This window comes from Nannospalax galili, unplaced genomic scaffold (assembly GCF_000622305.1).
Source record: "Nannospalax galili isolate Female #2095 unplaced genomic scaffold, S.galili_v1.0 scaffold996, whole genome shotgun sequence".
NCBI lineage: Eukaryota > Metazoa > Chordata > Mammalia > Rodentia > Spalacidae > Nannospalax > Nannospalax galili.
Genome location: NW_008339436.1, coordinates 3,094,063 through 3,111,124, shown reverse-complemented (window position 1 = coordinate 3,111,124; position 17,062 = coordinate 3,094,063). Strand labels below are relative to the sequence as shown.

At 44.8% G+C, this 17,062-nt stretch overlaps 1 protein-coding gene across 3 annotated transcripts in view; it reads right to left on the bottom strand.

Annotated features, from left to right (window-relative positions):
- The window catches only part of Arhgap22 (Rho GTPase activating protein 22), a 141,651-nt gene that overhangs the window by 93,002 nt on the left and 31,587 nt on the right, over window positions 1-17,062 (bottom strand). For all 3 annotated transcript variants that reach the window (XM_017798438.2, XM_029564050.1, XM_029564049.1), the window contains exon 2: window positions 15,645-15,844. In XM_017798438.2, coding sequence (XP_017653927.1) covers window positions 15,645-15,844 — 200 coding nt within the window. The remainder of the gene's footprint in view (window positions 1-15,644; window positions 15,845-17,062) is intronic.

The window sequence follows — 17,062 nt, the reverse complement described above, 5'->3', positions numbered from 1 at the left end:
AAATGGTACCACTATTAAACATTATATTTTCATGATAGTAAAGCTGCTTAATAATAAACTAATCCTATTTTACTCTTTTATTTTCTGTTACATGTCTATTAAATTCCAAAAATAAAAAATTAATGTTTTAAACTTTGTGCTTTTAAATGAAGTAGCTTGATGAAATCTCAGCCTGTCCTGCTGCATCCCATAAAGCATGTGAACATCTCCTGTCTAGCATATCCATCCTGTATACTCTCCCCTCCTGCTAGCTACTCAATAGCCATCTTGGTTATTAGGTTAACTGGTGTGTGTGTGTGTGTGTGTGTGTGTGTGTGTGTGTGTGTGTATACATGAAAACACCTGGTACATATGGGATTTAGACTGTAATTTCAGGCACTCACTGGGGGTCCTAGAATGTATCCCCTGTGGATAAAGGGGATCTTTATGATAATTTCCTTACTCCTTTGATTGGCTATTGGGGAGTAAAAAACAATAGGAGTCTGGCCCAACTATTTGTGATATACTACTGGGGATAGGCATCAAGAGGCCAATGTCTGGATCTGATGGTCTGCAGGAAGGGGCAGAGGGTGTGGGTTCTGGGCTTCATCTTCAATGGTCTGGAGTTCCCCCAACTGCCTGACTACTTCAACTGGAGCATTAGAAAACTAGCCCAACAAGTGCTGACATAATCCCAAGGGGTGTCAGGCCCACCACTCCTGTCCTTGGCCAAATGGCTGGTTATGAAGGGTCCAGCCTGGGCAGGGTGACGTCCTAGGCATGTGAAAGTGCTTCACTCCCTTCTTGGCTCACTGAGTTAGGAAGAAGGCCTCTGTCTCCTGTCTCATCTGATGTTCTAAGTGGAGATGTCTGCAGCCTGCCTGTTGGGTTTGGAACTGCCTCTGCTGTTCTGGAAGAAGCAGCATTGGGAGCCTGTGGTGGTAACATCTGGCCCTTGTTCCCCAGCATGGAGTACCCATGGAGACACATGGCCTCCCCATCATCCAGATCTATAGCACTAGACTGCAGGCCTGCTCTTCCATTCCTTTGTCTCCACCACATTTTCTGACTTGCAAAGGGTTTCTAGCTGTCTCCTTCCATGTTACTATGTTCCCCACACAAGGTTCATGTGTTGAACACTTGGTCTCCAGTCAATGGAACTATTTTGAGACACTTCAGGAGATGGGGCCTAGCTGGAACCAGCAGGACACTGGGGGTGTGCTTGGAAGGTTATTCTTAGATCCATTCCTACTCCTCTCTGTTCCCTGCCTGATAACAGATGAGTAGCACCTGCCAAATGGTCCTGTGTCATGATGTTCTGCTTCACCATGAGACTAGAACCAGTGGAGCCAAAGACTTGAGATGGGAATCTCTGAAATCGTGAGTCCAAATAAGTCCTATCTCCCTTAAGCTATTTATATCTGGTATTTGCCACAGTGATGCAAAAGTAACCAATTTGCCCTACAATGAACAGACTGTCTTGAGGACCAATCTTTGGCAGGAACTGTTATGATTCTACAATGTTTCTGGAAGGCCCTGTATCTACTGAGATGTTGACACCCTGGGGTATATGGTACCACCTGGAGGGAGGCCACTGTGCCCTAAGCAAAGGACAGGTTAGTCTGAGACACAAGGTATAGACACTGACCTGCCCAGCTGTGCCAGTGTGGTCTGCTGAGCTGACTACAGCCGAGAGCACCCACTGCATTTTGTAAGGCGGCCACACCTCTCCCCCATGTTTTGCAAAGACAGCAGTCCATTCAGAAAATGAACCCATCACCCTTGGCAGCCCAGACAAGGCAGCAGCTTGATGGCAGCCATCCCAAGTCACCTCCATTATGCTGATAAACTGTAGCTCAGTATTCTACAAATGCATTAAGGAGCAAGAACCGGCAAACTGTAATGCAAAGTAAGTTATGCTCAGCTGAACAACCAGTAAGATATGTTTCCTGTGCTGCTTCAATGCCATTCAATTCATTTTTCTGCCCAGTAATTGACAAAACTCATAATTTACTAGGCAGTCTTTCAGCTATTACCATAAATTAACTGGGTTCAATTGAAAGCCAAAGGATTGATCTATTGTAAATGGGAGGCATTCAAAGATTGTAAACCGATACCTGTGTTGACTTAAATGAGCTGACTGAGAGGAACTCATTATACTGTTTTTATGAATGACCAGGGACACTGGAGGAAACATAGAAGTTGGGGGTTTTGTTTTATTTGAGATGGTCTCACTAGGTAGCCCAGGCTGACCGTGAACTTCCCGTCATCCTGCTTCTGCCCATTTCAGACACAGGTCACCCTGACCACCTCATAGACCTTAGTTTTAAAGGATGAAGCCCCCATCTGTCACCACGTAGCTTAGTGGGTTTCCCTCCCCTGGTGGAGTGGTAACATATCCCATATAATGACTGATTGGTCACAGCTATTCCCAGAGCTGCTGGAGGGCATGGGACAAGCTTTAAGCCAATTTCATTTTTTTTTTTCTTTGACATGGAACAGGTAGAAAAAAAATTGTTCTAACTAAAATTTGTTTAAAAATGGGTTGCTGTGATTACCAATTTGAATTTAGTAAACACATGTTTATTTAACTTGTTTGATTATAATTCAGATTTTGATAGGTAGAAATACCAGGGAGTTACGGTTCTCTAACGACTGCACAAATCTAAAATACCCCATAAAAGCCATCAATTCTTATATTTACATCTAAATAATTGATACTTATTCTTTTATGATTCCAATGAGTAATTCCTCACAAAAGAGATATTTGAAGTTGTCTCCAAGGGTATTTTAAACAAGGCAAGAATTATTGTTTAATTTTTCTCTGCAGTGCTAATGGATGCATATTAGAAGCCAGGTAATATCTCACTGCTGAGGAGGGCACTGAGTCTCTACCAGTCACAGAGGTGTCCCAGGAGACAGGCGGGTGATGATGCAGCATCTCTCCTTTTGGCTTACCTTTTGCTCCTTTTGAGTGTAGCCAGACCTACTGAATGTGCTGTGCCAGGGTCTATAGTAGGGTTGTTCAACTGGGAGGGTGTTTGTTACTCAATTGCTCATCAGAGGTGGATGGAGACAGTTGGAGGAAAGAAGGGAGGAGGGAGTGAAGTCAGACTCCTCAGCCTTCTCATGGGCTCAGGGACAAGTTCACTAACCGAGCGTGACCTCAGGAGCTGCCAGCTGCAAGGGCTCTGTGGTGTCCGCTGTCAACTGTGTCTCTACAGACCTTCATCAGGTCTGGCATAGAGTCAGGGGTCTAAAGACAGCAGCCTGAAGATCTCACTGGGTGCCAACGGCTGGGATTCTGGGAAGGTATCTGCTCTGGTTGGACCCCAGGGCTTGGATGTTGGACCCCAGCATCGTCAGGCTCAGTTTTGACTTGTTCAGGATGTGGCTTCAGAAAATCACTTTGGTCTGGCTAAATCAAGGTCTCCATTCCTCACTGTCTTAAGAGCTCTTCACTGACCTTCTGGCTTTGAGAGGCAGAGAGACCCTTGGAAACCATCTCTGGCCACTCCACCAGAACAGACTGTTCATAAAGGGCCAGTTTGTTCATTGTTTCATATGAAGACTCATACTTTTACAAAACTCTTCCCAAGATGTTCTCACCCCAGGTGATTCACTGAGTTGTTCTCTGGTCCATGGGAGTTCTCACCCCCCATTGTCCCAACTCCCTTTTCCTGCCTGTACTGAAAATGCAGATGGATCTGTCTGACCATGGCAGAGTTCAGCAGGGCTTCCCCTCCCCTGTCCTAGTCGCAACACATCTTGATGCGACCCAAGGTTCTCATTAGCTATTTTTTTTTTTTTGGCAACCATATCTCATCAATAGTTTCTATTAAGTTTTCAACTAATTAAAGCTCTTAACTCTGCTTCATTTGACTTAAAAAATGCATATGTATGTGTCTGTGTGAGTATATGTCATGTGAGTGCTGGTGCCCAAGGAGGCCAGAAGAGGGCACTGGATCTCCTGGAGTTCTAGGCAGTTGTGAGCTGCCCAACACAGGTACTGAAACTCAGATCCTCTGCAAGTGCAGCAAGTGCTCTTAACTGCTGAGCTGTCTCTCCAGTCCCTATTTTTTTTTAAAGATAGAGTTCTGCTATGTAGGTCAGGCTGACCTTGAACCCGTGAACCTCCTGTTTCAGTCTCCCAAGTGCTGGGATTAAAGGAATGTGCTATCATTCTCGGAGCCTTTGAACTATCCTTAATTAGATCTCTCCATTCCATGACATTAAATGACTATTTTAAGCCAAGTGTAGAACTTCCCATTTTATCTTAATAATTTTCTGTGAAACCAGGCTGCCAATGTTAGCTGCCAGAGCTGTCCCTCTCAGTTCTGCAAATTCCCTTGTACCTTTTTGGTTTTCAACAGCATTGTAAATACCATGCTGTAGTGATGGGAAAAGTCAGCTCTAGAGCCACACTTAAAAAAATATTTATTTTTATTTTATGTATGCATGTATTACCTGCATGTATATAAGTGCACCCATGTTGTACAATGCCCAAGGAGATCAGCAGAGGGTGTCAGATTCCCATGGAACTGGAGTTATGGATGGTTGTTAGCTGCCATGTGGGTGCTGGGAACCAAACTCTGGTCCTCTGCAAGAGCTGCCAGTGCTCTTAACCACTGAGTCCTCTCTCCAGACTTTAGAGTCACACCTTTTGTTTGGGATCTTGGCCCTGGCACTTATTTACTAGTTTTATGTGATGTCATGAAAATAATTTTACTCTCTGTCCCTTAGATTTCTCATTTGACCAGAAGTGAATCTGTACATCTTGCAGGTCTTAGAAAGTGGTCATAATGATCATTTCTAAATTGTTGTAGTTATCTATTATTACACAACAAAACATCTCCAAACTGAGCACCTTAAAAAAAGTGAACTACTATCTCTCATTATTTTGCAGCAGGGCTCAGAGGTGGTTGGTTCATACTCACATAGCTATACGTAGCTGGCTGGCAGCTGACTGGGCTAGAAGGTCCAAGGCCTCACACATCTGCCTGGGCCCTGGGGGCTCTCTCCCCCGACATGTGTCCTGGTTATGCTGTGATCTACTCAGCCATGTACACAGCTTGACTTCTCAGGGGTGGATCTGGAGTCTGCAGCTTAACTTTTGTGTCATTCTAGTGGCTAACCAGTCATAAGCACAGCTTGTATTCAAGGGGAGAGAAGATGCCATCAATTTGCTGCAGGGAAGAGGGTATATGATCAGGGAGGGGAAGAATGTGGGTGGCCAGCCTTAGAAATTGTAGAACACAGATCTTGGAAACTCAGAGCAAGGGGATGCAGCACAGCTGGGAACCAAGCCTGGTCCACAGCATGCAGAGGACTTGGCTTTCACTTAGGGACAAGCTCCCCATCAAACTCACTAACAAGAGAGAGGTAAGGTCAAGGGAATCTGCCTACTGTGGACCTCTCTCTGTTGGCTACAGTTCCACCAGAAGACAAGGCCACCACCAAGATATTTTCTACAGTTTAAGTCTTACTTTCATGGCAGGCCTAGAAAGCAGGGTGTGGGTTATTCCCATCAGAAGTGGACTATCTTCTCTGGTTACAAGCTAGTGAGCTGTGATGCCCAAGTTCAGAAGGTCGCCATTTTCTCTACCATGTAGGAGTCTATAAAAGGACTTGCTGAAATTCAGACACCTGGTATCTATGGCAGGTGTCCTAGTTAGCTTTAACTGTCAATTGACACAGCCTAGAGTCATCTGAGAGGAGAATCCTTTAAAAAATGTTTTTATTTATTTCATTTTATTTATTTTTGTCTTTTTGAGACAGGGTCTCCCTGTAGCCCCAGCTGGCCTGGAACTCGCTATGTAGACCAGGCTGGCCTCAAACTTATGGAGATCCACCTGCCTCTGCCTCCTGAGTGCTGGGACTAAAGGTGTGCACTACCACATCCCACCATGAGAGAGGAGAATCTTAATTGAGGAATTACCTAGATCAAACTGGCCTATGAGCATATCTGTGGGGGCTTGTCTTGATTGTTATTTGATGTAGTAGGGCCCAGCCCACTGTGGGCAGCACCATCCCTAGGCAGGTGGACCTGAACTGTATAAGACAGCTAGCTAAGCATGAGCCTGGAAGCCAGCTGGCAAGCATCCTCTTTCATGGTTCCTGTTGTACTTCTTTGGCTGTGAGATGAGTTCCTTTGCTGGAGATAGTGCTGTGTACACTAGCAAGCAGGTTTACCTTCAAGTTCTTGCCTTGAGTTCCTCCCTAACTACCCCAATGATAGACCATGACCTGACATTATAAGCTGAATAAACCCTTTCCTCCCTTAAGTTACTTATGGTCAGAGTATTTTATCACAGCAACAGAAATGTCAGGCCTGTCACTTTGATCTGGAGTCTTGATCAAAAGAGGCCATGAAGGTCCCCTGCAGGGCTGGTCTTGGGGAACCCTGCTGTTCTGCCCTTCTGACTTCCTGGATCTGCAACTTGCTCTTTATTTTTACTTTTATTTTTAGACCCTACAAGAGTTCTAATTCTACTCGAACTAGTTCTACTCAGCTCAGGCTGCTTCAGCAGACCATAACTGAATGTACATGATAATAAATTATAGATTGTTAGACAACCTCACGGTCTTTTTGAGACAGGGTCTCCCTGTAGTCCCTGGCCTGGAACTCACTTATGTAGACCAGGCTGCCCTTGAACTCATGGAACTCTGCCTGCCTCTGCCTCCCAAGCAGTGGGATTAAAGGCATGTACCACCACACCTGACGTGCAACTTGCTCTTTATATTGCATTTTACAAACTTTCTCATGCCTCTTGGAGCCCTTTTATTTCATAGTCAAGTCTAAAGATTATTCAAACCTTGTCTCTGGATGCCTGGGCAGCCTTGACAACATCACACAGACCACAACAGCTTCTAGTTGTTCAGTGCTTAATAGCTGGAGCTCTGGAGCGCTATCGCCAAAGGGAGGCGGGAGGAGAGAAAGAGAATCTTCTGGGATCTGCCCAAGTCCATGGCTAGCAAGTGGCTAAAAGGAACTTGAACGAGGTCTCAGATATCCTACTTTATCTTCTTTCTGTTACAGTATACAAGCATCCCTGCCCTCTTATGAGCATCACGCACGTGCACATAGGGATTAATTGTGCTTGCCTTGGTAGGGTTGCTATGAGGCTCAAAGGAAACTGTGGGTGTGGATCCAGCCAATGTTTACTGAGCTTCTCTTATGCATCAGCACTGTTCTGGACACTGAGATACAGAGGTAAACAGACGGAATCTGGCTATGGCAAGATTACATTCTACTCAGGGAAACAAACTTCTTGGCAACCTCCAGTCCTCTATCAAAGCAATAAGATCTTTTTCTACTAAGGCTATAACACAAAGCTGAGTTGGAGTATTCACTCATTCATTCATTCATTCATTCACTATAGTTTATCATTCATTCATATTGTAATCATCAAGCATTACTGGGATCAATCAGCGGTGTAGTGATGGGAAAAGAAAAGTTATGAGACACTCCAGCCTGCTGGACCATGAGGTTGTCTAACAATCTACAATTTATTATCATGGACATTCAGTTAGGGTCTGCTGAAGCAGCCTGAGCTGAGTAGAACAGCTCGTAGGGTCTAGAAAGGATGGATTGACAGGTGGCCTGCCCTGTGAATGTAAGATGGGTTCTGATACCTGAGAGTGTTGTAATGACACCCTCAGATAGGGCTGGGGTAATAAAATGAGCTGCATCTCACAAAGGCCAAGTTGGAGTTGGGCAGAACATTCGGTGTCTTGGCCAAACCACTCCCAGGGGTCTGACTGATGATTAGACTGCTTTCAGGTGCACCCATCGGCCTAGGCCAGATGCCAGGGACCTGCTTCTGCCTTTTGAAATTGAAATGTCACCAGCACCTTCTCCAAGGCTTGGCAGAAGGAAAAAGCTCACAACAGCACCACAACAAACCTTTCTTTTGGTCCAAGGAAAGTGGAAGATTTGAAAGATGGGCTGCATGCTGGAAGAGTCCCTGTGACCTTCAAACTATGGGATTCGGCGACTCTCCCCCAGTTTCCTTTTTCTTAAAGATTTCCAATTGGCCAGTATTAATGCCCACTCTCACTTGTGCCTCTGTCTCCCAACTGTCTTGTCTTCTGCCTCTCAATCCTAAGCTCTTACTCTAAACTAAATTAAACTTAAATAGATTTTCTACTGTTTCTTACTGCCAACCCTCCAGTCCCTTATCTTGGAAAAAAAGAGAAATACAAAAGACAAACCGGAAATCTAGCCTGTCCTACAAGTGGCTTCTCAGTTGAACCTGCTGGGACCTGCAGCTGCTGAGTCTCGCTGGTGTCACCCAGCACCACTACTACTACTTCTACTCTACAGTGGCTGCTTCCAGTGCCCCCAGGCCCTTGCTCTGGGGTGATGAGGATTTCCTGACTCCTCTGTGCCTCTTTCTGTTCCCTCCAGCCCCCGCCTGTGCTGTTGAGAATGACTTCCCTGATGGCTGACTGTGAGCCCCTCAATCTTAGCAGATTCCCCAATACTGGGGCAGAATTAAAGCCCAGTTCCTGGGTTTGGCACCTAAGTCCATCCACATCTGGCTTCTGGTTTACAGCTGCTGTTTGTGTTCCTGTCTGTAAGAAGAGCCTCTAAACTCCAGGGCTCCTTCCTGGAGTGGGCTGCCCCCTGCCCATGGGGCTAGCCCTGATGCCACTTTAAAGACATCTTCTGAGTACAGTTGGGTGTCTTGTCTCCTACCATTTCGTTTCTGAAGAAGCTTTTAGGGTTGTGGCTCTGTCACATTTTTCTCTTTGATTTTCTTATTTTCATTCTTAAGTTAATTATTTTTTCAAATGTGGACTCAAGTGAATATAGTCTAGTGTGTAAAATTAAAACAACACAGACAGGCTGGAGAGATGGCTCAGTAGTTAAGAGCACTGACTGCTCTTGCAGAGGACCCGGGTTCGATTCCCAGCACCCACATGGCGGCTACAAACCGTCCTAAACTCCAGTTTCTGAAGCCCTCTTCTGACCTCCGCGGCATTGCATGACATGGGTGCACTCACATACACGCAGGCAATACACTTATACACATTAAAAAAAAAAACAAAAAAACAAACAAAAAAAAACCCCCAAAACAAAAACCACAGACAAAGCTCAGCTGACTTTGTTTTAGTGCTCGGTGCCCATGTCCCCCAGCCTCACCTCATAGCTTTGATTTTTGTCTTAATGATACTCTCAAAATCTGTAATATCAACTTTTTTCAGTTTAATTTCACCAACTTCTAAGAATAAATTTATTCAAGGAATGAAGTGGCTTTCCACAACATCACAAGACAGCAATTCTTTCCTCTCCCACCATTCCCAGCACCAGCACGTTCAACTCTCTCTTAAATGAGATTTCCAAATATCATGTTTAGTTACTGATGCTTGGTTTAAAGCTTTAGGCATTATCTGAGGAATTCCCAGCACAAGTGAGATTTTGCTTTCTACCCATCTCCTCCCAATCCTGAATCCCCCTAGTGCTTTCTGCTTCCGCAGTCCTGCTCAGTGTTTATGGTCCTGTTCTAGGAGACTTACAGGCAGGACCCCTTCCTCTTTGCCTTTCTCGTCTCCCTTTCCAGAGTCCCCCTCAGACAGTACTTGCCGGTCACATCTCTCTGTTATTTTCTCCTCTTCCCAGGTATCTCAAGATTTGTCGAGGCTGGAGAGATGGCTCTGCAGTTAAGAGAAATGGCTGTTCTTGCAGAGGACCTGGGTTCTGTTCACAGGACCCACACGAAGCTTAACAACCACCCTGACTCCAGTTACAGGGGATACGACACCCTCTTCTGACCTCTGCTGGCATTGGATGACATGGGTGAACTTATGTACATGTAGGCAATACACTCATACACTTAAAATAAAAATAACAAAATATTTTTGAAAAAGGTTTGTCCATTCTCCCCTTTAAAAATGTAATTTCTGAAATCTCATTTCTCACTCCTAAGGGGACGTTTGTTCTCAGACTTTCTCAGAGGATGTAAAAGGAAGTTTTTTGTTGTTTCAGCATTCCAGGGATTGAATTTGCACGTCTGCCAGCTCTGCTTTTACTCTTTAATTTTGAAACAGGCGCTGGCTAAGTTGTCCAGGTTGGTCTTGAACTTGTGATACTCCTGCCTTGCTCTCCAGAGTAGCTAGGGTTTCAGTGCAGACCCAGCAAAGTAGAGGATTTCTTCCACTTGTCTCCTATAACCGTATATATCCCTTTTCTTCCTCTTCCTGGTTTTGTTTGTCTTTCATGAACCATTCTGTCCTTTACTCCTTAAGGGATCGAGTGCAAGATCTATAACAGGTTCTTCCTGGGCTGCCCCTTACTGAAGGACTTAGGAGCTAAATGTGAGGTGAAAACTGAGGGCTGGGATCCTGGGGCTCCACCTAGAGCAAAGTACTGCTTTCCTATCAACACTTCCCAGGAACTAAGTCTCCAATCTGATGCCTAAAGGCCGTTCAGGAAGGAATCACCTTCTGGCACTAGGTTGGTCAGAATATCTTAGCTCCAACAGTGTGTGTGCATATGTGTGTGCAGGTATATATGCATATGTGTGTAAGTGTGTGTTGAAGCCAGAGGTTGATGTCTGAGTATCTTCTGCTATTTTTTATCACCTTATTTTTATTTATTTTTTTTGTTTTCTTTTTGAGACAGGGTCTCCTGTAGCCCCAGCTGGCCTGGAACTCACTATGTAGACCAGGCTGGCCTTGAACTCAGAGAGATCTACCTGCCTCTGCCTCCCAAGTGCTGGGATTAAAGGTATGTGCCATCATACCTGGCCTATCACCTTATTTTTAAAATATATTTTATTTAGTTTTCAATTTTTTTTATGTGTATGAGTGTATTGACTACACGTACGTAAGTACACCCCTGTCATACAATGCCTGCAGAAGTCAGAAGAGGTTGTCAGATCCCTTAGAACTGGAGTTATGGATGGTTGTTAGCCACCATGTGGGTGCTGGGAATCAAACCTGGGTGCCGTGCAAGAGAAGCCAGTGTTTTTAACCACTGAGCCATCTCTCAAGCCCCCCACCCCACCTTATTTTTTGAGATAGGGTCACTCACTGAGCCTGAAGCTCTCTGACTCAGCTAGACTGGCAAGCCCTGGGGATCCACCTGTCTCTATCCCACCAGTACTGGAGTTCCAGATGTGTGTCATTATACTCAGCTTCCTATGGGGGTGCTGGGGATTGAACTCAGTTCTTATGCTTAAGTAGCAAGCACTTTACTGACTGAGCCATCACTCCAGACCTCTAATAGCTTTTTAAGATGGCTCTCAATTGGAGTGCTTGTTCCTGGCTCCTCTTTGGTCCTTATCCAGAACACAGTGCTGCCAGTTTTCTGGGTCTTTGGGAAGTTCTGCTTTGCAAGCCAGAACTGTGCAGCTCTCAGTCTTAGCCTGGAAGCCAGGTCCGCCAAGCATATTAGCTGCTTTTACCCACCTACCCCTGCATCAGAGGCCATCTTCTTTCTCTTCCCTCTGAGCAAGCATATTTACAGGTTTTTAGTGGAGTTTGAGATTTGAGGGAATTGAATTTGATTTTTAAAATCTGTCTTCCTTAATTGGAATTTTGAATTGAATTTCCATTTTTTTCATTAGGAAGGAATTATGAAGTGTTTGATTTTCATGTATAGAAGCCTTATTTGCATGCACCCCCTCATATCACTTTGTTATTACTTTCATTTTGATTTTTTGCTATTATATTGAATATATGTCTTTATGATTTCATTTTTGAGACGGGGGCCTCCCTGAAGCCCCAGCTGACCTGGAACTCACTATATAGATCAGATTGGACTCCAGCTCATAGAGTTTCACTTGCTTCTGCCTCCCAAGAGTTGGGATTAAAGGTGTGTGCTACCATGCCTCGCTGATATGATTTTATAAAAATATTTATTATTTTAAGTGTATGAATGTATTGCCTGCATGTATGTAAGTGCACCTGTATCATGCAGCACCCGTGGAGGTCAGAAGGGGTCATTGGATTTCCCCTGGAACTGGAGTTATGAACAGTTGTTAGCTGCCATGTGGGTGCTGGGAATCGAACCTGGGTGCTTTGCAAGAGAAGCCAGTGCTCTTAACTAGTGACTCATCTCTCCAGCCCTGATTTTATTTTTTAAAGGACATTTTTGCTTTAGAAAAAACAAAAAACAGGAGCAGGATAGAAGTGTAGTTCAGTGGCAGAGAAGATGCCTAGTATGTATAAAGCCCTGGGTTCCACTGCAGAAGGGGAGAGAGGAAGGGAGGGAGGGAGGGAGAGAGAGAGATAAAGAGAGAGAGATCGGTCTATTTCTTTGTCTATTCTTCAAAGCTCTGCCATTAAGATCATGAATCCCAAGGCCACTCTGTCTTCTTGGCAGGTGGCTCTGAGTTGTTATGGGCTCTGTCTTTGATTCCTTGGGTTATTCCCACCTTGGAGTCTATTTTTGATGCTGTTCAATATGCTTTCTTTTTGCTCTTAGTTATTGGTCTATCCTTTTTTTTCATTTTTCACTTTATTCTTATTTTTTTGGCCCAATCTACCTTAACTTTCTATCTTTTACAAGACATTAATCTAGTCATATTTACTACAATGGCTGAAATATCTGGGTCTGTTCTTCTGGTCTTGTGGCTTATTTCCTGTCCATCTTTCTCTATTGTTTTTCCTTCTCCCTGCTTTCTCCCCCTTGGGCTGGCAGCCTTTAATTTGTTATGTCTTTTTCTGTCTTATATTTTTCAGGCTATACTTTCCATTTGCATTCTGTGTCATTGCTTGTCAAAGCCAAGAAACCCACAAAGGCTGAGATAACTAAAGTGAATTCCCAAGCAGTGGAAACAGATCAGGCTGACCACCAAGAATGTGGAGGATACTTCACACATTAAGAAAATATTTTGAACAGAATCAGAACCACTAAGGTAAAAAAAAAATCCTAGCATCCTTCACTTGTGAAACTGCAGGGTCTGTCTGCTAGGAAACCTCTGGGATACGTTCTGGAAAGCTGGAGAGATGAAGGCAAGCATCAGGCTCTCGAAGTCTTTTTGGTCTGAGTTTGTGCAAACCACTTGTCTCATCTCTGTGCTCTGTCTGCCCTGGCACTCCCGGCCTGAAAAGGTTAGAGGAGAAGAGACAAAGGCTTTGGAGACAGAGCAAGAACGCGGGCTGAGACTGATGCTTATCTTGACTTCTGAGCTCTGGGCAACATCACAGGCGACTGGACATCCCCCTTCCTGACAATTACATCAGCTGGTGCAGGCAGTCTGCAGGGAGAGAGCTGACTGTCGAGCCATGCTGTCACTGTGAACAGTGAGCAGGGCATATTTTTCCAGGAACCAGATATTGAGAATTAGTCTATTACATGGATCTCATGCAATTAAATAGATATTTGTGGGAGCAATTGTGACAGCAGCTTGAGATCACACTGTCAAAGCTAAACGTCAAATTGGATCAATAGAGGCTGTGAGTTTGGGAACCTGTGCAACAGGACTACTGCAGGAGTCAGAGTTTGTTAGGGAAGGGTAGTTAGGAGTAGTATAACGTCCCATTCCCCTGAGAGTGCCAGGCAGACCTAGAGGGTCAAAAGAGGAGCCTTGGGTAGGGGCTGGTGTCTGTGAGGGAACCCTGGCTCCTTTCATGGACACACCATTCTCCCTGGAGGTGAAGAACCCAGGCTGGCCTGGGTTGGGTCTGAGGGCCACTGTTGCATCCAGGCTGGTGACTAGGGATATGGTTGCCTCCTTTGGTGTGCTAGGATTGACCCTTGGTCATGGAACTATTACACAATTTAATTTTTGGAGAGCATCCCTGTCACATAGTTAATATTGTCTCATTTTGCAAATAAAACCTAAAGTCGAAAAAAAGTTATTGCCCCAAGTCATGCAGCTAGCAAACTAGATGGAATTCAGATCCTGTTTAGAGCTGCTGGACCCCAGAGTTCCTGTCTGCCCCACTGAACTGCTCTGCTCTGAGCATTGTTCTCCTTCCTTATAAAACCAAGGAATTGAAGGAGATCAAGCTTTCCTAATCTTTAGATCTACCTTAATTGTACTCCTAATTATAGTTTAGGTTCATTTTCATGAGTTTTGTACTATCTAGTTTTCATTTGTATTGTTATTTATGTGGATGCTTTTCTTAATTGAGTCTATTTATGTTTACTTTAAAGTTTACATGACATAAAGTTCACCATAGTAACTATTTCTGAGTATATAGTTCAGTTACATTAAACTCATTCACATTATCAGGCAACATTATTCTGTGTTGAATGCATATATATATATTTTGGAAAGGCAGCCTTAGTATCACTGTCATGAATAGAATCAAGATCATAAACAGAGGTAGCCAATGGAATAAATGTGGCAGAGGCACGAAGTCATTAACTTGTGGCTGATTCTTCTCACCACTGCAGGTTGTGAGATGAGGCCTGCCACCCCACCCTAAATTTCTCTTAAAGGATGGACAACAAATGTTGGGAAGGTGGTAATGAGACATGCCTACCAAAGTGACACTCCATCCTTGACATACTCAGAAAACAACACAGGAGCAGTTTCCTTGCTTTGAACCTGACATTCTTGTGTGCTACACCTGGGTACCCATTCACATCTTGCTCACCATGGAACACTTTTATCTTCCCCTGCACTGCAGAAACCATTGAGATGTACAGTCTTCTGTCCATCAAGGCTCTATGACTCAACCCTGAACAAGAGGATCTGATGGTCCTTTCCAACTTGGAGCACTGGTAGGGAGCATCATTTGGGATGTGCCCTATATCATCCCTTACGTAACCCCCCCACCTAAGATATAGCACTATCTGCAGGGGGTCAGTTCTAGAATCCCCTATGAATACAAAATCTGTGGATGTTCAAGGCCTTTGTATAAAATGATCCGTTATTCACGTGCAACCTATACATACCCTCTCACACACTTTAAATCAACCCAGATTGCTTGTAATATCTGAGGCAATCTAAATGCTAACTAAATGGCTATTATGTAGTATTGTCTACAGGATAATGGCAAGAAAAGAAAATCTATCCATGTTCAGTATAGAAACTATGACACAATATTTCTTATCCATAGCAGTTGAAGGCATGGGCACAGAGGGCTTGGATACAGAGGTCTGACTATATTCCTGGCAAGGATTACGTCGCCTGAATCCTGCATGCCCAGCCTGCTGTCTTAGAAGGCACCTAGAAGGCAGAATGCTTTGTCACGGTGTTCGCGTGGTCCAGCTGGGATGTGGTGATGTGTGGCACATGAAGCTACTACTTGCTCTGAGTGAGTGAATTCAGTCCTATCTGGGTAGAAAGGGAGGCATTTTAAGCACCCTAATGGTGGAGTGGAATGGGAATCTCCACTGGTGAAGGGAAAACCGTCAAACATGGGGGCTTCACAACGAGCCAGAATACAGTGTTAGATTTTCCTGGAAGCCACTTGCCTGGATGATGGGAATGAAGTGTGCATACACGTGTCCTTGTGGGAAGTGCCAACCAAGGAGCTAGGGGGTGCTGTTTCCTAAGCTGTGGAGGATGTCCTCTACAAAATTAAAGGAAGTTGTGGGCAAACTTCAGGAGATCAAGTTGTGCCATGGGAACATAGAGGTAAGACCCACACTTGGGTGCTGGGAGCAGAGGTCTTCAAGCCTTACCTCCTCTCCCGGACTTAATTTACTTTCCCTTGTAGCCCCAGCACAACACCCATGGGACACAAGACACACGTCTCACCTGAGGCTTGCTCTCATCTTTGTCCTTGTAGTAGAAGAGCTGATCCCCGCGCAGCACGAACCAGCGTTGCTGCCAGTTCTTCATGATGCTCCTCTGCTTCCTCAGCCAGCCGGCCTTGAGCACTGGGCCCAGTCGTCGGGGGCCTGGGGGCCGCCCAGGGCTCCGGCTCTGTTCCCCCATCACCATGCTCTTTGAGCGAGCTGGAAGCCAAGAACACACAGTGAGTGTGGACCCAGCTACTCTGGGGCCAAGGCACAGGGGCACAGGCCCGAAGGACAAGTATGTTGGGCTTACTTCCCTCCTCAGGCTCCCAGGGTATCGGCTGGGCAGCCTCAGAAGCAGCAGCCCAGGGTCATGTTTCTGGGAGGTATATAAATAAGCTTGCTGTCATTGGTTTCTGCTCTGTCTCTGGGATCCTAGGTTCTCAGTTTCTCCAGGTTTATTCATCTGTACATCCATCCAGGCATCCATACATCCAATTACCCATCCATCCACCCATCTGTTGTCTGTTTCCTCCTAATTAAAATATCTTCTCCAGGAGAGAAGGGGAAGTTCCTAAGACTCAGGGGGTAAACAGAAGGTCACATGTCTGGGAAAGTAGAATCTTGGAAGTTTCTCAAAGGCCTCCCCTGAACTTAAATATTTTATTTTTTACTTTTATTTATGTGTATGAGTGTATTGCCTGTATGTATGTAAGTGCACCCGTGTTATGAAATGCCCACCATGGTCAGAAGAGGGCAGCCGGTGCTCTTAATTGCTGAACCATCTCTCCAGACCGATCCTGAACTTTATAAAAGAGAAAATTGCTGGATGAGAGGCTCTGACAAGCCCTTTTGCAGAGAGAATCTCAGACTTAGCAGCCACCTGCAAGCTGTGCAGTAAGCTCCAGAGTTACAGCTTTCCCGAGTCACCACCTGGGTTGGGGTGGGCTTTTCGGTGATGCATCTGGTTTTTTCTGATCCTGTAAATAACCTCTCACCCATAGTCCTGTTACTAACCCCAATAAAAACCCATTCACTCACCACATTGGACATTGGTGCAATCGTTACTTTGGTCTGTTGTGGGTTTCCTACCTGGGGTAAATAAACATGTATGTTCTGCCTCATCAGGAAGCCTGTCACACAATTCCATCTACCTATCCACTCAGCAATTCATTCATTTTTTCACTCAGTTACTATTTACTATGTGCTAGGATCTGTCCTAGTTATGTTCGCCCCCATCAGGAAGCCGGTCCCCCAATTCCCTCTTCCTATCCCCCCAGCAATTCATTCATTTTTTCACTCAGTTACTATTTTCTATTTGCTAGGATCTGTCCTAGTTTTTTTTTTTTTCTTTTTTCGTCTTTTTGAGACAGGGTCTCCCTGTAGCCCCAGCTGTCCTGGAACTCACTATGTAGACCAGGCTGGCCTTGAACTCAC